Consider the following 21,788-nt stretch of genomic DNA (forward strand, 5'->3'; position numbering starts at 1 on the left):
GACACCCAGGAGGAGAAGAGCTAGAGAACGAAGTAGAGATACCAAAAGAAAAGTGGGTCTATGCTAAGCACAGTCACCCACTTTAAAACTGTATGGAGGAAAAAAAAAAAAAGACACTGTCTTCCTCATGTGTCCCGTACAGTAAAGGCTCCCTGCTACCAAGACCATCAACTCTACCCAGCACCACTGGTAAGAAAGCGCTCATGAGAGAACCTTGGTCAGCTCCCACAGCTTCATACCGTGCTCTGCACTAGGGCACTCGGGAGCCCCCTTGGGGAGTGCCTGCAATTGGAGTGACAGAGGAAACGAAAAAGGAAAGGCTCTGCTCTCCCTCACTCTTATTTCGGAAGTTCTGTGTTTCCGGATTTTCACACAAGACCTCTACTTGAGCTTTTGTGGGCTGGAGGTGGCTGAAGCAGGTGAAGGTGGTTCCAGGGTACACACTTCCAGTTATGAAACACGTAAGTCCTGGAGATGGGATGTACAGCACGGTGACTGTCGCTAACCATACTCCACCCTGGAAAGCTGCTAGGACAGTACAACTGAAAAAGTTGCCACAAGAAGAAATAACTCTATGTGTGGTGATGGATGTTAACTTGACTTACTGTGGGGATCGTTTTGCGAGATATACAAATACCTCCTCATTATACTGCACACCTGAAATGAACCCAGTACTGTAGGTCAATGATACCTGAATAAAAAGATTTCGTTTAAGAAAAGGGGTGCACAACCCACTCATTTCACTTGCAAAGCTGTACCAACTTTTATATTTATACATGCATACATATATATATATATATATATGAAATATCATGTTACACAATTTAAATTATCTTACTTTCAAACAGTGCTTAAAACTGTATGACGGGTATCTATCGGAGCCTTCTCCACTTTCAACACGCCTCTTACAAAAAACGATGGCTTTTTCATACAAGAAGAGATGCCGCTGCATTGGTTTGAATCTAGCAAAATCCTTCATTTTTGTAGCGCCTTTCTTGTGTCCAGTCCAAACACTGAATGCGCCCTGCATAATCATCTTGCCCAGTTCATTTAAGTTTCCCTACGAAGGAGAATCAACACGCATCAGTGCAAGGCACAGCTTGGTTCACACCTCTGCCATCAGCGTGATACTGTTTAGCTTGAGCCACTAAAACCCTGAAACACAACTTGTACAGGTTTTAAAATTCTATTCCCAGTAACTGACTACATTAACACATGCCTTGTGTCACACAGGTACAAAAGTACGGCGGGAGCAAGAGACAGAAGAGACCTCCATATGGATGTCGTTCAACTAGGGTAGCTCCTCCCAACTTCTCAATCCTGATTGGCGACTGACGTCTGCCAGACCAAGCATCCCCACCAGTCGGAGCTTACATTAAAGACTTGATTTGATGTGTTTTTTTGTTCCCTCCACATTTATCTTGGACCAAGGCAAGCAGCAATCCTGGGACAATACATCTCTTTAGAAGACCCCAACAGTTCCTTCAAGCAGGCTATCCCAAGGTTGGACTTGGGGGTAGGCTTCTAGGGACAAAGGGGAGATCACAAATCCATTGGCTGCTGATCTCCAAACACTGCTGACATTTGGATCTCCATTTTTCTGCCCTTTTTATTTCTCACTTGGTTCCAGGAGCCAAAGAAAGAGATTTTTACGTGCTTACCCCCCAAACTGCAATGACCATTAAAATTTACTTACAATATAGCCATTTATTGCAATCTGATGCATAGAGTCATTAACTGACTTTAGTAAATCCAGCATCGTGTCCAGTGCCTCCTTTAACTGTTCAAACCCTCGGCAGCCTTTGCTATATTTCAGCAGCTCCTGTAATTAGAAGTCAAGAATTAAACTTGATATCAGGCAGATATTAATAGCTGGAGAAAACAAATACAGTTTTGGCTAGCATGCTTTCAAGGAGGAATCCAAAGATGATGTCATTTTTTGAGCAATATCTTTCATTTGCTATTTGTCACATTAATACTCTATTTTAAAAACCATGTCAAGGGGCACCTGGGTGGTTCAGTGGGTTAAATCTTCTGCCTTCGGCTCAGGTCATGATCTCAGGGTCCTGGGATCAAGCCCCACGTTGGGCTCTCTGCTCAGCGGGGGAGCCTGCTTCCCTTTCTCTCTCTCTGCCTGCCTCTCTGCCTACCTGTGATCTCTGTCAAATAAATAAATAAAATCTTAAAAAAAATAAAAACCGTGTCAAAATTTGGGAAGAAATGGAATAGTGCCGAAACAGTATCAAGTAAAGGGCACTCAGTGCTCTTGGAGCTGTAGAAAAGGAGCTATTAGGACACACTATAGATTGATTTTTAAAACAATCACACTTTTTTGGCCCTCCAAATGCAACAATTTGTTTTCTTCATTTTGCATAGACCACAGAACACTGTGAACATATATTCTAAAATATGCTTGCGGTGCTTATACGTAACATGATATTTCAGGAACCCTGTCACAGGACACAAGGGGTGTGCCATCTGGAGTTTTCATGGAGAGGCACACGTGAAATGCAGTCACAAACTCTAAGAAATATTTGTTTAGTTCTTAACAAACAGGAAAGTTCTGCATTTGTTATGCCTACATTAACGTAACTTGTGTGGCTAATTAAATAGCTAAAGAGACTCTAGAGATTCTCTGTTTCTATCTAGGCATTGGGAACTTGAGTCGCCACAGTGAAGTCAGGAGGCATACTGTTAACTCCAGCCTTCGCACTCACCAAGCCTCCCTGCGCCTTGTGCTTCCTCCTAGCCACTTCCTTTTTAACGTCTTTGCCACATCTGACCCACAGAAGGAAGTAAAGAAAGAAAGAAACGCTTCACGCAATTACCTTTAACAGTAACTGATACTTAGTGATTCGTTGCACGGGTTTGAGTAAATAGGAATCCAGACCAAGTCTGTGTTTTAGTTTTCTTTGACATTCCTGTCATTAAAATATAATTATCAGTACATTTAATCAAGACATGTACCTGTGAAAATGCCAAGTGTCCACAGATGAAACCCCATGCACACAGATTTCTTACATCTCGAGGAGATTCTACTAGAAAAGCCGCTGTTACGTACCGTATCAAAATTCTAAGTGGCCGTGAATATTAAAAAAACTACTATAAACATTATTTCAAGGATTTGAGAGGAGAAAATGCTAAAATTTCAAATGCAAATACACTTTTACATAAAATGCACATTGATGTGGAATGCTTGAAAGATGAGAAAATGATGAACATGACAAACAAAACATGACTAAAAGAATAGTGAAGAAAATTAACAAAAAGCTCAGCTTCACAGGCCAAGGCCCAGAAAAGAAACAGGTTGTACCCAATAGAAGTCAAACTGGGTACGAGAGGGAGTTGTTGTTGTTGTTGTTGTTGTTTTAATATCATGACAAAAATACAACCCTCATCAACCGGTGCTATAGTTCATCTGATTATTGGCTAACTGCCATGATAAATGTAAGGGTTATGACTCTAGGTTCTGGGAACACTATAGGGTCCATAACTACAGCAAGATGGGGCCGATTAGGATAAAATGTGCATTTAAGAAGTACAGAATGCAAAGGGAGTGCGAAAGAATATACATGTGTTAAGATCTGGGACCTGCTTCTGGGTATGGATAAAAACCAATATACAATCCAATTCAAACAGTTAGGGGGCCCTGGGCTGGCTCTGGATCTGGGGAATATGAGTTCAAGCCCCACGGTGGGTGCAGAGATTACTTAAAAAAATACAATCTTTAAAAACAATTCAGTTAGCAACTTACGGTTAAATGTAATGGACTGATACATGCATTTAGCTCTCCTCACTCATGAAGCCCAACTAAAATGATTTTTAGAAGTCATTTTAACAAGACAAAAACCAAAGTTACAAAGATGGGAGAGAAAAGCTATCAATCAAATATGGAAACTGAAAAACTAACTGACAAGTGGTAAGTAAGGGAACACACTAGAGAAGAGCGACTCTCAATATGGGCAGAGGGAAAACCTAAGGAACAACTAACTTAATTACCCCTTCCCCTCCTCAGAGAGTCCAGATTTACAGACATCAAGTACCCCCTGAAAGTGGGAGATGAAGGTGTGTTTGAAAGTCTGTTTAAGAGGTAGATACTGTTGCCTGTCCATGTTGCTACAAAAGTTGGGTATTCATCCTTTCTGATGGAGGCATAAAGTTGGGTATTCATCCTTTCTGACAGAGACATCATACTCCATAGTGTAACACAGGGGAAAGTATCTGAAAAATTAAGTGAAGGGCGCCTGCGTGGCTCAGTGGGTTAGGCACCCAACTCTTGATTTCAGCTCAGCTCATGATCTCAGGGTTGTGAGATCGAGCCCCACATCGGGTCCATGCTCAGTGGGGAGTCTGCTTCTTTCCCTCTGCCCCTCCCCTTGCTCATGCAGGCACTCTCTCTCTCTCTCTCTCTCTCAAGTAAATAAACCTTTAAAAATAAATAAATAGATAAAATTCTTAAAAAATGAAAAAATTAAAAATTAAATGAGTACAAATGACAATTGCAAGAAAAACAAAAGGGCTAGAAAAGCAACCATCTTATACCACACGATTCATCTGAGCATAGAAATGACAGCCTTAATTTAACACCGTATATCTACATGACGAGACTTCTAGCCATGCTGGATGTGTTGGAGGAAAAGAAGCGTGTGTGTGTATCTGGTGGTGAGGCAAGGGCAGTGAAGAGGGCTGAAGTAGCAGTATCAATATGCTTTTTGGCAACATGGAGGCAAATACCAAAGGAAGTAGCTAAAAGAACTGCAAGTGATTACCTCTGAGAAGCAGCATGTATGTCTGTGAGCACGTGAGTCTGTGTGTGCATGTGCGTGTATGGCAGCAGGGTCAAATTATTCTTTGATCTATAGTATATGTAACTTGAGTAGAAAATGAATTTATAAGAAATATCCCAGTATCTTCCAGAAGGAGGACATCCAATACCTGAAAAATTACTATACCTGGAAAAAGGCACATTCTGAATACTTCTTCCAAATTGCCTCTGATCTGGGTTTGTTCTGACAGTATTTTGCATACATCTGAAAATCATCTTTCTGTGACAAAAAGTAAATTCAAATATATTATCGATTTGTGAACATGTACTTTTCTTACCAAGAACGGCTGAACAAGAATGAGTGGGGCCAAGCATTCTAGGGAATGTGGTTTAAAGGGCCCACCACACGGACAGCTGGCGGGAGCCCTCTCTGTGTCCCACTGGACTGAATAGAGGGACACATCATTATCCCAGTAATTTCATGACTTTCACTTACCAAGTCTGAGAGTTAGAGAGAGAAAAAAGCCTTCTCTGACTGAACTAGAAAAACAGATGCATTTTTCTCCTAAGTATGAGCTAATAGGGTACAAAGAAACATGCTCTTTCCATGCTCTTAGCTTCTCCGTTCCCTAGTGAACAAAGATGGAGCTAACTTCCAAGGTCCTTGGTTCATCACTGGGATATCATCATCATATTAGAACCCCACTAGGCATCTTCCCATGCTATTCTCTCTGCTTGGAATCACCTCTCTCTGACCCTCATCTAACAGGCCACCTCCTACTCACTCTTCAACATCCTTCTCATGAGTCATCTCTTCTCGAAAGCCATCACTTATACCTCCGATCTATGTAAGATACCCCTCTTCTTGGCTCCTACAGGATCCTTCATTTATCCTTAATATAACACAACTCACACTGAGTATTATTTTTTTCCCCCTTTCTCTATGGGAAGAGCCTTCGTCTTGCTATCCACATTGCCTAGCACAGTGCCTGGTGTCTAGCAAGGGTTCAGTAGAAGGATGCTGAATGAATGAACGTATCGATAGGCATTCATTACACCAATGCTGGTTGCCAATAACTCCGCTCACCTTAGGAGAGATACAAAGATATATATAAAGCATTTTTCATCTAGTTAGAGACAGAATTCACAAATGTGTATAAAAATGCCCAGCAATGTAAAATCCCCAATGAGTAGCACGGGCATTAAGCACTACACAAGTCCAAAGAAAAGAGACTGGTGTTGCTTAGAGAAGTCAGGGAAGAATCTAGCTATCAACCAAATGTGTTTGAAGTTAGAATATATTGAGAAACATAACGACAAATAGTTTTTTTCTTAACCTTATCATATTCTCAGTCCATTAACACTCTCTGGGATAAGACATCTATTTGGAAGCTTTCAGTGATCACCATTATCAAACTGACTCTCAAGTCAGGATGGAACTGATTTTCCAGGAAGAGGAGGAAGTAGATAAGCAGAGAGTAGTCTAAGGAAAAATGCTAATGGAGGAAACATATGATTACAAAGCCTGGGAAGTCAATTGTGATAAGCATTCTCTTGAGACATGGAGAAATGAGCCTCCCACAATAAACTCGTAGAATAAAAAGAACAGACAGCCCTCTATTTCACAAAGTTCCTGGGACAGATAACCCAGTGTCTGAAGGCCAGACTACTTTGGAGTCTAAGACTCTACATGTACTCAAGGCAAATGCCAAGGCATCTCTGAGGCTAAAACTTAACCAAAGCAAGAATGGTCATGTGAGGGTGATTCCAAGTCTCACATCTTCCCAGGCAGGATGTTCCCTGGACTCCCAAAACCAGCCAGAGGTCAGTGGTCACAAGCTGAGCCACGGAAGACAACAGCCATTCATGCGCTCTGGATACCTCCCTGTACCAGCTTCTGTTACAAAACTTGGTCTAACATTAAATGCTTGCTGGAGTGATGCATCTCCCCCAAAACAAAGACATAAAAAAACAAGATCCACTGTGTCTCTAAATCTGGTCCTATAAAATGAGCTGCTACTTTAGTGACCCATATTTATATATTTTTAAAATAATAATTAACAAACCCTTTCCAGGAAACAAGGTCCCACTCTTTCTGGAGCATCAACGCAATTTTCCAGACTGTTCAAGAAAATGCTGTGAAAATTTCAGAGGAAAAAAAATTATATAATTTTATGCAAAATGTAATAAATGTATCAGTAGCCTTTAAATAATATGATGAAAAAGAAAATTCAATTCAGCAATTACATACTTGTTGTGGAATTCATATATTTCGGCCATATTTCCAAAGAGAACGTCCTTTTTATTTCTCAGGAGAGGTGGCATAAGATCAAACATCTCAGGATTATCCATCTCCGCTCTATAGCCCTACCCAAAATAAATACATTTATTCGTTGAGAAATGTTCACATTAACATTTGTTTGAGCCACCAAAGATACAGATACAGCAGAATGTATCGGGGATGAGTGGGTGAAGCTGTTGGTTAACTTTAACAATCACATTTTCCAGTACCCAAAGTTAATCCATTTTTAAAACTTTTTTTAGCAAGACAAGGACATCATGGTTTCCCACTTAACGGGTAGAAAAAAGTGGCTCTCTGGCCTTGAGGGTAGCTTATAGTGTAGGAAACAAAATGGAAACCAAGCATGAAAAAGTACATTACAGGTCAGTAACCTCTAGTTAAACTGGCAATACATGTTTAGGTTTTTCAGACCAAGTTAATATTATGACATTTGTATCAAATGACTGTTTTACTCCTACTTTTAGTTCTTTACATCACCATCTCTAAATAGCACCCTGGGAATAATTATAGCAATCTGCTGGATCCTTAAGAAAACAGCTTATCTCTTCTGTACTAAAATCTGGGTCCCACAATTGTCACTACTGAGGGAGAAACTGACCGTGCACATCTGCTACACATGCAGCCTCAAAACAGTGGGAGGAGTACACACTGCTGGCGTGTGACAGTCAAGGAGGCAGACAGCACGGGAAGGCTCAACAGCTCTTACTGAACGTAGCGGGAGAACATTCGCTCAGAGATGGGAAAATACCATTTGAGTCGCTTACCAACAGAACAGTAAACAGCTCGCGGACATACACCCTCTCTGTCTGTATCAGTTCATTCAGGACGTGGCTAAAGTGAAAAGACAGTATTTACCAGTTATTTTGTTGCTTTAGAATTGTATTATGATCTCTCAATCTTTCTCCTTACAAACTGTAAGGTAAAAATCGTTAATACATGGCCACTACCAATGGTTTTGGTTTTACCATCAAAATACGAAATTAATTGTATGGTTTCTAGAATAAGTACCCCCCACAAGACTCTTTAAAATACATTCAGAGGAAAGAAAAGGGGGCTCAGGGCTTATTTTTACATGACAAAAAATAACCCACTTTATTTCTATCTCATTAAGCTTATGAATCAATTTACTGGGCCCCTGGGTGGTTCAGTCAGTTAAGCGTCCGACTCTTGGTTTCACTTCGGGTCATGATCTCAGGGTTGTGGGATCGAGCCCCGCCTCGGGTTCTGTGTTCAGTGGGGAGTCAGCCTGAGAGTCTTTCCCCTCCTCCCTCTTCTTCTCCTTTCTACCCACCCCCACCACTCTTACTCTCCCTCTCTCTCTCAAATAAATAGATCTTTATTTTTTAAAATTTGTGGGGTTTTTTTCCTTCTGACCATTGAGTTGTAAGAGTTGTTTTTTAAAGATTTTATTTATTTATTTATTTATTTGTTTATTTATTTATTCTTTTATTTATATGAGAGAGAAAGAGCACAAGTGGGGGAAGAGGCAGAGGGAGAAAGAGAATCCTCAAGCAGACTCCGTGCTGAGCGTTTAGCCCAACTTGATTCTTGATCTCACAACCCTAAGATCATGACCTGAGCCAAAATCATGAGTCAACCACTGAACCAACTGAGCCAATCCAGTGTCCCCAGATAAAATCTTAAGGAAAAAAAGGTGAATATTATTATGTCTAGCATAGTAACATAATTTTATAAAAGTAAACAAAATAATGATTATTGTCAACATCTATAAAATATCATTATATATCTACAAAACCTTTGTAGTTTTTGAAACAACATCTCATTCACTTTTACCTCTTTTAGAAAAGAGGAAATAAAGATTCTGGAAAACTCTAGTTAATTTTCAAGTCACACAAACAGAGCATAGGTTAGCCAGGCCTAATTCTAGGACTTCTGACAACTTATCTAGTGTCCTTTTCATCAACATAACAGAATCCCATTTTGTGATTTCAAAATCCAAGTACATTTGAATCACAGATTCCTACTGGTAGATGTGTATATGAGAGTATGTCAATAAAGAAAAGATACTTCTGTAAAACATCCAAGGTATTGTCATTGTCCAAACTGGAGGATTGACCAGAACTTCTCTTCTCCCGACCATCATGCACCACTTCAATCTGAAATGATGAAAATAAGTTAAATTAGCATCCACGTATGTATAGATCTTCTTGAAGAAAATCAAGCTCAAATTAAGTTTTCTCTAGGTCCTGTGTAGATAAACTTGAAAACACTAGGATTATTTTTTTCAGGAATAACTTTGATACATATTGGTAAAATAAATTATTTGAGTTGCCAAAGAGGACAGATTTAAGATACTAATTAGGACTTATTTTATACATGGGGCGCTTGGGTCCCTCCGCTGGTTAAGCATCCAACTCTTGATTTTGGCTCAGGTCATGATCTCAGGGTCGCGGGATTAGGATTCTCTCTCCCTCTGCCTCGCCCACCACCTTTTCCCAGCCCCCACTCCTGCTCTAAGAAAACAATTGTATTTTCCACATTAAATAATGTCTCATTTACTTGGCACTTTGGGGAAGTGAGGTTAATTGATAAAAAGTTGAGTTTCCAGATAACTAAAGTTTATTCATTGAAGAAGAAAAAAAAACAGCTTTTTAGCCTTAATGATTTTTGATGGAAACTTTCTAGGAAATAGTACATGAGTCCTTGAGTTCTTTAACCAAGGATACACGACATCACTGCCTCTCCCTCTAATAATTCAGTGGTACCATCAGGAATGTGAATGATGTGATAAAAACTGATGATCCACTCCAGGGCTGATAACATCTGGGTAACTCTATTCTTTCTTAAAATGGCTGTAGCCTGTTGATCTCTGTCTCTGCTCTCTGCCACATGTCAGTTTTTGCTACAAGTGACTTCCCCGACCCTAAGCCACTGTCTTATTTTGAAGACTCTACAGGACTTGGACTTCCTGAGTGAGTCAACTACATGAGATTTGTGGCGGGTTAATTGTTCTTCAGAAGCCTTAGAAGTATCTTCCAGGGATCCTGGCTGAATTTGGACTTTTGAGCCCGCAAAATGTCTGAACTCCAAGCAAACGCAGCATTACTTGGTAACAAGTAGAACCCAAAGTGAAGCATGAGATCTGCCAGCTAAAAAGCATTTGCACAAAACATTACAAACATGCGTGGAAAGGAACAAACATTTACGGACTATTTCCTAGATACTGTGCAGGCACAGTTGTAGGGACTTAACGGGAATCACTGTATCCAATCTTCCCAGCAATTTGGCAAGCTATAGCATACTTATCCTCATTTTGCATATAGGAAAACCGAGGCTCAGAAAGGTTTAGCAACCGGGCCAAGGTCCCATACCTAGTTAAGTGATAAAACAGGGCCAAGCCCATGGTGTGCCAGCGTTATGCTCCCTCTTTAAGACCATGCTTTGATTCGTTCTATCTGAATGTACTGTTATTTTAATACTATAATTAAGACTGATAATGCTGCGCGCTTCTTTACTCATCAGATACGTATGCATCCCTTACTCCTAACAGGTTTCTGAAATTCAAGTTTGGAAAGTTTCAAAACATAAATTTATACTTGTAAATGCCTTGCCAAAGGATTGTGCCAATTGACTCGAATTGAAGAACGTGTGCATTTTGGAACTCTGTTCACTAGCTAGTAATCTCACCAAGAAAATGTACAGAGCCACAGCCTCCTACTTTTCCCCTAAGATATGTAAATGAATAAGTCCCCATAGAGGAAGTTAGGGTATCATGAGTGGAAATGGAAACCGAAAGACCCCGTAAGACTGTGGAATTTGGTCTTCAGCCTGTTTCCTTCTCGAAAACAGAGGTTGTGGCTATACACCGTGCTAACTAGGCCACTCACTAGCCTGCTCATAATGGTATACAGCATGTGAGATGCTAACCATGCCACGCATCATTCGAAATACTTCCCAAGTATTATTTTATGTTTATGTGACCTCTACAATGCTCTAGAGCATTCTGTTATTATACCCATTCTATAGATAGGAAATGGAGTTCCTTATGGGGTAACGGAGTTACCCCAGGTTATATGTAACCAACAGAAACTGACAGAGTTGGGATTAAAAGGCAGGGAGTGTCTATCAGTGCCTATACTGCCTCTTGGAGATCTATGTTCTTGTCCTTATTTACCATCAAGAAGACACAAGGAAAATGTAGGGCCCTATGGTTATGATGAGGCTACTCTCTGCAGATACCAGAATGTCCTGGACAACTGAGAAGGAGACTTGAATCAATCCACAAATGAACAGATGTCCTTTTTTGAGCCTGGCACATGGACCATTAGGACCCGTCTTTTGTCCATGCTTCATACTTACAGGAATGTAATTAGTTATGAAAGGAATCTTCTTTTGTAGAAAGGCGCAATTATTTAAGTTTATTGAGGTGGGGTGCAGGAAAGAGAAGCTGGGACTTATAGATATTTTACAGAAATTAATTCCGAACTCAAGCCAAGACTTGAGAAAGTGCTCATACACCTGGGGATATGCCAGAACTGCAATTAGACACAATGCAGCAGCAGCTTTTTCTTTTAGATTAAATAGGCTTCCGAACGTACAATATTGGTTTAGTGAACTAAAAATATGGTTTAAGCCTCCATACCAATTCTGCAACCACAGCAATAAAGCCAGTTTTGAATTAATTAGTGGTATTTACTTTTAAGTTGCTCTGATTTTGTCTCCAAGTCTTCTTTCCTGGTAGAAAAATATGAAAGAGGAATTTCAAGCCAGAATTAAAAATCAACACTTTTAATTAAAATGCATGCATGTTTATTAAATAGAGAGCTACGAATATGCTGACATATTTAGGTTAGTATTTTTAAATCACACCATACAAAACAGTTGACTGGTTAGATTCAGCTACATGATTTCAAGTTCTTATTTAGCATCACTTTGCTACACCTTCATTCATTCTCTGACTCACCAAACATCCACGTGATTGCCGAGTGAGCAGGAAGGTAAGTGCTAGTGTTACGTAATTATTTGCAGATTTAATATTCATTTGCACACATAAGCATTTAATCAGATTGTAGCTCACTGCCTAACGGTATCAAAAAGAGTTTGGAAAAACATCTGCATTTAACTAATAACTGCATGCCCGGCAGCTCTAAGCCCTACACACCCATTTTGGTTTTTAATCCTCAAAGCAACCCTAACAGATACGTACTATCTCTATCTTCATTTCTTAGATAAGTAAGGTTAGTATCTTGTCCAGGAAGCAAAGGTAGTGTTCTGTAGACTCTACTGTCAGAATAGGTGCTTCTAACAACTACATGAAACAACTTGGAAGCATATTAAAATGCTAAAACGAAACAACCGCATCAAAATTCCAAGCTTTAATCTTTCTATTCTACTATTCCGTTTGCTCCTTTTCTTTTCTTAAAACATGTTGAAAATGAAATTATCTGTATTTTTTAAAGTTTATTTATTTGTTTTTAGTCATCTCTACACCCAACAGGGAGCTCGAACTTATGACCCGAGATCAAGAGTTGCACGCACTTCCAACTGAGCCAGCCAGGTGCCTCTCCTTTTCTTTGTTTCAACTTTCCGTTCTGTTTACAATGGGTGAGCCCCTGTATTAGTGAGCAAGGAGTCCAAATGTTTCTACAAACCCCAGAGCATGGGCCAGTGCAAGACCAGGTCATGCGTGTTCCTTAGTTTTGGTGCTGCTAAAAAAGGCTGCCACGCACACAGGCTACAGGCATCTCTTCTCCCTACGGAAGAAATATACTTTTTGCCCTTCCCTCCTTGGCAGGAACCACTGCAAGACACACTCAGGGAAAGGATATGCTGTTAGGTTCTCTGAATTTTATACTCCACTCTCATTATTTAAAAATATATTTTAGGGCGCCTGGGTGGCTCAGTGGGTTAAGCTGCTGCCTTCGGCTCAGGTCATGATCTCAGGGTCCTGGGATCGAGTCCCGCATTGGGCTCTCTGCTCAGCAGGGAGCCTGCTTCCTCCTCTATCTCTCTCTGCCTGCCTCTCTGCCTACTTGTGATCTCTGTCAAATAAATAAATAAAATCTTTTAAAAAAAATTAAAAAAAAAACAATAAAATATATATATATATATATATATATATATATATATATATTTTAGGAGCCCCTGGCTGACTCAGCGGAACAGCGTGTGACTCTTGATCTCAAGGTCATGAGTTCGAGCCCCACGTTGGAGGTAGAGATTACTTTAAATAAGAAAGTAAAAACAAAAATAGATTTTATAGGGGTGCTTGCCTGGTTTAGTCAGAAGCACACGCAATTTTTGATCTCAGGGTCATAAGTTCAAGCCCCACGTTGGGTGTGCGCCTACTTAAAAAACATATATATATATATATATATAATGTACAGAACATAGCATAACGTATAGAGATGTTGAACACTATGTAGTACAGCTGAAACTAAAGTTAACTTGTGTCAACTACACTCAAATAAAAAAGTTAAATATATATATATTTTATACAGAAGTTGTATGTTTATAGCATCACATATATAAGTACGGAAGTTAGACTTAGTGGCACTTACCACGTAAAATCAATTTCTCAATGAACACTGATGTTTACCACTTTAAAGACACCTGATACACAGAGATCCAAACTTCTTTATAAAGGTAACTGAGGAAGCCTTATTACTTAGCTTTGCTATAATTAATTCTTTGCGACCACATTAAGAGATGAAAAAGGAATATATATACACAACTTGGGACAAAGCAGATTTTTCTGAAAAGCAACCTGGAGAGATTCGTTCTCTCAACGACGTAAATGGATCCGTGAAAAATCAGGAGCGCTGTACTCTACACGGAGCTCCGTGTTTGGTGTTGGGGATACGAGTATGACCTGCGCACAGTCCCTGCCCCTACAGAGTGGACAGTCTAGCAAGAGAGACGGAAAATGGACAATTCTATGAAGGTCGTGAAGACACACAGCCGGCCTTGTCCCCACACAGCGCGGCTGCTCAACCGAACTGGGTGCTGAGCAGGAGAGGCAGGGGAAGAAAAGCTTCCGGGAAGGAAGTGGACTAGGGACAGGAAATCTGCTGGAGGGAAAGCAACCAGCAAAGGGGCAAGGGACAGGGAAGGACACAGCGTCCCAGAGAGAGAGCAGCCCTGTAAAGTCCAACAGGCCAGAGAAACAGGGGCAATGCGAAAGGGGAAGTGGGGAGACAGGGAGACCGCTGCAGTTGTCACGGCAACCGGTGACATGAGCTTGGGTTAAGGAAGTGGCGGCGAGGACATAGCTTTTGTGACTGATTAAAGGCGGGGCCATGAGTGCAAAGGCTGGGGCGAGCGGGGACATCACAGTACTGTTCCTGGAAGTGAGGCCCAGGGGAAGGGGGGGAAGGTGTGCGGGAGAGGCCACCAGGCAGAGCCTGAGTTGCCCAGAGGAAATTCAAGGAGGCAAATTGTAAAGGCAGGTCTGAAGCTTACAAGGAAGATGCAGACTGGAGCTACAGGTTTTGGAGCTCCAAGCACAGTTTACCCCTCACAACGCTTTGCTAACTTCCCTCTGTATTAATTCAGGGGTTAAGCAACCGACTCTTGATTTTGGCTCAGGTCATGATCTCAGGATCGTGCCCTCAGCAGGGAGTCTGCTGGAGATTCTTGCCGGCTGCCCCTCCCCCCACTCATACTCCTTCCTACTCTCTCCCTCTCTCGAATAAACAAAATCTTCCAAAACTTAATTCAACAAATATTGATTGTGTCCTGCTAGTTGCCGGGCACTGCGCTAGGTGCAGGATTCTGTTTGATGCAAATTAGTAAAAAGAAACAAACAAAAACAAACAAAACCAGTTTGACTTATCGTGTGAAAGATGAACACAATTTGATTTGACCAAATCCTATATATTTGGCTTAGCGATTAAAAGTCTTGAAGAGTTATTTAGTCCTGACTATTATAATCTCCATTTCTCACAGAGCAATGAGGTAAAAATAAATACGGTAGCATAAATGATGCTTTGGTTTAATTTAGAAACCATGATAAATAACGAGTAAAATCATTTATCCATCCATATCATTCAGGCTGCTGTCTTTTTCCACATAAATGCGTTAGGCAGTCTTAAACTGAAGAAAATTCAAGCTACTCCCCACAAATAGTTGTACTGTGGATGACACAAGATTCTCTAAAACGAAAGAAAGCTTGATTGGTTTTAACGCTGCCAATTGTTTTTCTTGATTTCTTTTGACGAGTGGTCATATGATGAGATTGAGTTTAGAAGCATAAGCTACTTTTCAGGGAGTCATTGTCCGAGGTAAGTTTCATGCTGAGAATATGGATGATTATTATGGAAGAAAACGGAGAACGTTAACTGTGGGCGAAATTCCAGGACGAACTGCTGCTGGTTTTAGATGTCAAACTGGTTTTTCACATGGACACAAACTCAGAAAATGTACTGAAGAAAAGTAATAAAGATGGGTACCTTTGGAAAAAAGTTTACATGCTTGAAAGAAAGAGTATCCAACTCCCACTGCAGAAAAAAAGTGTAATGCCATTAAATAAGAATATTGGAAAGAAAAAAATAAAATCAAATGTACTTTCAGCAACTAACGCTTCCAGCGGAGCTGAGTTCTCCAAGGACTACAGAGCAAGAAACCTTAGTCAGCGGGCTGGTCTAGTTTACTCAGTACTTCTTACACTCTGTAAGGCTTTTTTCTCTTTGTCTTCACAACAACCCACTTCAGTCAGTAGGCATTATTGTTCCTATTTTCAAACAGCAAAACTAGGCTAAAAGACGAGAAGTGAACCGGCCCAGGTCACACAGCCGGACATCTGACTGAGGTCTGTCTTCCGCTAAGGAATATAAACCTATCCATTTCTATTCCCACTGCTGGTGGTTTGTAGCCCCTAACTGGTTTCTTGGGTTGCTTTAGTCTTTTGCCCTATATCTTCTTTGTCAATTTTCTTCACTTGGAGCATTGCTCACAGTTTTATTTGTGAGTATATTTTTATATTTAATAACTCTTAACTACATAACTTTTAGCTTTGGTTTTCATAGATCCACATGGGGACTGGCCAAGGTTTTGATGCTCCTTCCCATACATTAATGAGGTCTCTGAGCCTTCAGATCAGACAGACCAAATTTAGTCCCATGTTCACCCGTTCAACTAACTAAGGGCCCCAAAGGCCAAATTACTCTCCCCTAAGAGGCCCCGGCTCCAGAGGCAGCTCAAGGGAAACTTTGGGCAACAGAATCATCTTACTTCCAGACTAGCTCCCCGCCACAGTCAGGAAAGCTATTCCATCCTACAGAACGTAGAAAGGAAATGGGTACCACATGGTTAAAACTAGTCTACAAAGATTAAAATAAGAAAATCGACTCTAACAGTTTAATGACTAGCAAAATTACTCTGTTTACCAGCACTTACTTAGAAAAGGCAATCCCTTCTATTGCCTAAGCTGTTCCCTTACTAGAAGCTAATAAGAACCAAGTAATAATCTATCCACATAAGTAGTAAATATGTGTGTGCGTACGCACACGCGTGCCCACATGTACCAGATTCATATGCTTTTACTTCATTAGTACCATGTTTGACTGTTGTACAATAATCTCGACCACGACTCCTGCCTCGTGCAACAGAGTACAAACGTGACCAAAGACACTTACATACAATTTCAACTTATCGGGACTGAAGAATGCGTTCAGTATCTACATCAAGAGTGACACACCACAGCAGGAAGAGAAGAGTGAACGTAGGATACTTTACCATGTTTAGGTGAGAACGACGCTCTAGATCTCATGAGATTGTCAGAAGCAGGTACCACAAACTCAACTGGCTTCACGTTCTTGTCTGTCAGGTTCCTGAAACCAGCTTGTTGGTTCTCAAATGCACTTCGGATATGTTCGAGCTTGAGTTGGACGGTTTGCATCTGAACCTGTGGTTGCGCGAGACTTCTATGAAATATTTTCTGAATTGGGGTCACTACAGATATTAGAACATGGCTCGGACCCAGATGGTCAGAGAATCAACTTAGAGTTGAAAACAGAACTAAAAAAAGAAAAAAAAAACTTGGAAAGCAACAGAAAACAGATGAAGATCTCAAACAAAACCACTCAAAGAAACTGATCGAGCGGTCATGACATAGGTCTCTGTCTACAGCGCTGGAAGGAGCGAGGGTTGGAAGAGGCGGCACGTGGAGCACAAGAGAGGCACCCGCTAACGCAGTGTCAGAGCACGGTGCGATGTGTTATCCTGCCCCACACATCCTACAGTTCTCGGTGCGTCCTAAAAAGCTCCTCCTAGACCCTCCTAGATGATCTGAGGCAGTTAGGGATTAGCTCGGTTGCTTCCAGAAAAGTCACTTGGTTATTGTTGTGGCCACGTTTCTGCTTTTCTGGGACGTCCCCTAAGATCTGCAGCTAAGCATGGTTCTGGATACTGTTCCAAACTTAAGAGTCAACCACACCTTTTGGCGACAGATAGCATGACAAAAATCTCTTAGCGTCACTGTCGTGAGGGGGCCTCGGGACAGCTCCAGCAGTGTGGCCCTGCAGGAACCCGGAGGTCTCTACCTTGTTCACGGCAACATCTGGTTGCACCCTACCCCCCAGGAAGCCCCGGAGCATTTCTTTACCCCTTCATGCTCAAACTCAGCAGGAAAGCCAGATCTGTGTCCACACAGCACCTGTTGCTAGTAAGTGCAGCAGGAAAACAAGCTATTTGGAGTAGAATGCTCTTAACAAGGGCCCAGTGTTGCCCTAGGACAACCTTAGCCCCTTCTCTAAGGATGCGCAAACAAGGTATGTGAGAACTCCTAATAGGGGAAAAGAGTTAGAGGAGAATGGCATCACAGCTCATTCTTCATGTTATAGCAAGCGTAAAGCCTTGAAATGCTTTTCTTTTTCAAGTCTATGTAGTCAGTTAATTTTTATGTCATCTCTGCACCCAACATGGGGCTCAAACTGGTGACGCCGAGATCAAGAGTCACAGGCTCCGCCGACTGAGCCCATGGAGAGCTTCAAGGCTTTGGACCCTCCCACGCTTCACAGTGGTACTAATATCACGCCTCATCCTTAAAAGAAGCACGTAACTGCGATTTGACATAAAGTCAGGAGTGAAACTCTTGCCAACGCTACTGGAATTACAGCTTTAAAAAAAAAAATCTGTTCATTTGAAAAAAAAAAAAAAACAGCCACTTACCTTGAGTTCAGGAGATAAAATTACATCAAATTCATACTGTAGGGTATCAGGGTCATAATTTATAAAGGGCAAAGCCATCTCAAGAAAATTCTCGATGTCTCGGAGGGCTTTCTGAGCATCTTCTTTAGACTGAAACTTATCGATTTCCTGGTTAGCTAGAAGGCATTCTCCTTCATCACAGCACTGGCGAGCCTGATGAGCAAATCACACACAGACACACACACACACACACACACAAACACACGCACACGCACACACAAAACATGAATGAATACATAGAAATACGTTTGTCTTTTAGGAGTGTTTACCAGTCCTGGCTTCTGTGAATCAGAGTTGTTTTCAGAGCTGTTAAAAATAAAGATATCTGGGTTCTGCCCCCAGAAATTCCGATTCAGCAGCTCCGGGCCCTACGCCAGGCGCTGGGATTTCTGCAGCGCCCCACAGGTAATTCTGAAGACACACAGCCGAGGCTGGGAAGCACTGTACTTATTTCATAATGAGGAACTCATTCTGCAGTAAAGGGTCCGACGGACCTCACAACACTGACGCTTCAGCCGCACGATCCTGTCCCCAAGTCAGTAAGTGAAACATGGAACGCGTCGGCAAACATAAAGTGTAACATAAATGGGTGGTGATAGCCAAGGACAAGGACACAAGCCTCCTTGCCGAAGAGGGAGATGTACAGATTCAAGTGTTCGTGTTCAGATACGACGTCTGCGAATGATAGCCTCATTCTACATTCCACTTCCGAGGCCAGCTCTTCTCTTCACTGGCTAACTCTGAAAGGGGTCAGACCTCTAGCTTCCCGTCACTGTTTAATTTCTTACTGCGGTACCTATGGCGCGTGGAAGGAGTTTCTGGCTTTAGCAAAATGCCTCTAGGGCTCTGCAAAGTGTGCTGACTGCAAACTACCACCAGAGGAGAGGAGTCACAGATGCACCCAAAATAGAAAAGAAGCCATCACGACCGCGATCTCAATACTCGGGACAGAAGCCAAAATCCCTACCATACTCCACTTGCCATGAACACAGCAAAGGTACATGCGTTAAATGAACATCATCGAAGCCAATCCTTCAACGTCTCACAAGTTTAATTCCAAAGCTCTCTCAGACAGACCTTTACCCCATAACCATTAAGAAAAAAAAAAATATTCTCAGGCCTTGTGACACTACCTGCTGTAGGAGCTTATGCATTTTGAAGATCCTGCTGAGCTGTATCCTTCTGGCTTTGATCTCGTTAACCAAAATATCAGAGAGGTACCGGAGCTCGTTGCACCTCTGGCAGATCAAATCAAGGGCATAATGGTGATTTGCAGCAAGTCTGTGTCCGTGTAGTATCACAAAGCGGGCCTTCGCTAACAGATCCTAATTTTGAGAAGGAAGTAAAAACAACAACGGTACGACAGCTGTTCAAAAACAGGAAGCACAAGAAAGTAATTGAGAAGCAAACTGGTTTAGCAGGGCAGAGAGGGTGCCAGAAATACAATTGTATGTCACACTTCTGCAGGCTCTAAAAAAGATTACGGTTGCGTCATTAGCTACAGCAGTGACGCCATCAGGAACCCACGTGGTTCTGGCCCCAGAGCCTGCTTGAGTGTGGATGAGCTTTGCCTTGCCTGATACGGGCAGATTTAGAACAGAAGCGCATATACTCGGTGACGTACCCGGGGCCAAATGCAAGCTAATGGGTTTTGTACCGTCTGGGCCTTGGCAATCTCCTTAGTCATCATCTGCCTCATTACTGTACACACCTGAAGTGAACACCGCAGGGTCTCCAAGTCTGCAGGGATCTTAGGGGCCTCCACTGGGTCAACGACCGGCATCCCCCCCTCCCCTCCTGGCCCCCCACTTGCTCCCAACCTGGCAACTGAAATAGGAGGTGGTGAGGAAATAACTGTGAAGGGAAAACAAGAAAACTAAAGCCCTAACGAGGAAGTGCCCAGCCCACCTAGCTGGAGGGAAGCCCACGGTTAAAGCAGGGAGTTTGGGTGTGTGTGTGTGTGTGTGTGTGTGTGTGTGTGTGTGTCTGTGTGTGTGTGTGTCTGTGTGTGTGTGTGTGTGTGTGTGTGTGTGTGTATGTGTGTGTGGTTTTTAATGGGTATAGTTTCAGATTTGCAAAATGAAAAACTTCTGGCTATCTGTTGCACAACAATGCGACTCTGGTTAACACCACTGAGCTGTATACCGGAAAATGTGGAAGACAGAGGGCATTCGGGTTGCTCAGTGGGTGAGGGCCGGACTCCTGATTTCGGCTCTGGTCCTGATCTCAGGGTCCCGAGACTGAGCCCCACGTCGGGTTCTGTGCCGAGCGTGGAGCCTGCCTGAGATGCTTTCTTTCCCTCTGCCCCTCTCTACCTCACTCATGCTCACTCTCTTTCTCCCTCCCTCTTTCTTGTTCTCAAATAAAATTTTATTTAAATGGCTGTGATAGTAAATTTCATTTTATGTGAGGTTTTCTTTTACCGCAAAACTAAAAAAAAAAAATTAAAACAAAAATAACACTCCAAACCGCCCTTATTTCCAAGCCAATTTGCCTTCTTTGTTTTAAAGATTTTATTTATTTATTTATTTATTTGATAGACAGAGATCACAAGCAGGCAGAGAGGCAGGCAGAGAGAGAGAGGAGGAAGCAGGTTCCCCGCTGAGCAGAGAGCCCGATGCGGGGCTTGATCCCAGGACCCTGGGATCATGACAGGAGCTGAAGGCAGAGGCTTTACCCACTAAACCACCCAGCTGCCTCTTGCCTTCTCTTTCTACCATGCCACAGGGATTTATCAATTACCACGCAGTCACAGCAACCTATAAGCATAATTCTAGAACTGGTCACTGCAGCTGTTGCCTCACAAATTCCAATTTTAGACGCTTACAGTATACCCACAAATCTACTTGTTTGCTGGGAATGCACCTTTAAAAACACCTACGACAGAAGAGCAAAACTAGTTTGTTAACTATGAAAGCCTTGAGTCCAAGCCTTTAAGACCAGCAAAATGAAAACTGTTGGCTCTTTTGATTATTTATTATATGATCATCTATCCTAGGTACTGTGCTAAGTGTTTTACCCACAACATCTAAAAGAATCCTCACAATCATTCTGCAAAGTCAATCACTTTATCCCCAATGTATAAATGCAGACACCAAGGCTGAGAAAATTTAATCAATGTACTAAGGTCACAAGGCAAGTAAGACTAAGCAGACTCATCTGTCTGAATGGCTGTCTGCTTCAACTGCACAGCCGCACGATGGAGAGTTAAGGAATTACGCTCATGTCTATTTCCATCATTTCCAGTACCAAATAGCATTCTTTTTTAAAGATTTTATTATTTATTTGAGAGAAAGAACACACAAGCAAGGGGAGAAGCAGAGAGAGAGGGAGAAGCAGGCTCCCCACCGAGCAAAGAGCCTGACGCACCACTTGATCCCAGGACCCTGATATCATGACCTGAGTCGAAGGCAGATGCTTAACACACTGAGCCACCCAGGCGCCCCTCAAGTAGCATTGTTGATGGGCATTTTTTCTCTAGCTTCTTCAAAATGATTTACACCTTTGTTCCTAATGACAGGTCTGAAACCATTCATATCGTCTCAGAGGCCA

The 21,788-nt window shown here is 41.8% G+C and overlaps 1 protein-coding gene across 7 annotated transcripts in view; it reads right to left on the reverse strand.

Moving 5' to 3' along the window:
* MCF2 (MCF.2 cell line derived transforming sequence) overlaps positions 1-21,788 on the reverse strand; it is a 105,018-nt gene that overhangs the window by 20,195 nt on the left and 63,035 nt on the right. For all 7 annotated transcript variants that reach the window (XM_032331401.1, XM_032331400.1, XM_032331405.1 and 4 more), the window contains 13 exons: positions 19,370-19,561; positions 18,198-18,389; positions 16,764-16,932; positions 15,479-15,526; positions 11,725-11,762; positions 9,096-9,184; positions 7,832-7,898; positions 7,017-7,132; positions 6,832-6,901; positions 4,953-5,045; positions 2,829-2,921; positions 1,697-1,822; positions 839-1,060 (listed from right to left, as the gene is read on the reverse strand). In XM_032331401.1, the coding sequence (XP_032187292.1) occupies positions 839-1,060; positions 1,697-1,822; positions 2,829-2,921; positions 4,953-5,045; positions 6,832-6,901; positions 7,017-7,132; positions 7,832-7,898; positions 9,096-9,184; positions 11,725-11,762; positions 15,479-15,526; positions 16,764-16,932; positions 18,198-18,389; positions 19,370-19,561 (1,515 nt within the window). The remainder of the gene's footprint in view (positions 1-838; positions 1,061-1,696; positions 1,823-2,828; positions 2,922-4,952; positions 5,046-6,831; positions 6,902-7,016; positions 7,133-7,831; positions 7,899-9,095; positions 9,185-11,724; positions 11,763-15,478; positions 15,527-16,763; positions 16,933-18,197; positions 18,390-19,369; positions 19,562-21,788) is intronic.

This window comes from Mustela erminea, chromosome X (assembly GCF_009829155.1).
Source record: "Mustela erminea isolate mMusErm1 chromosome X, mMusErm1.Pri, whole genome shotgun sequence".
Taxonomy (NCBI): domain Eukaryota; kingdom Metazoa; phylum Chordata; class Mammalia; order Carnivora; family Mustelidae; genus Mustela; species Mustela erminea.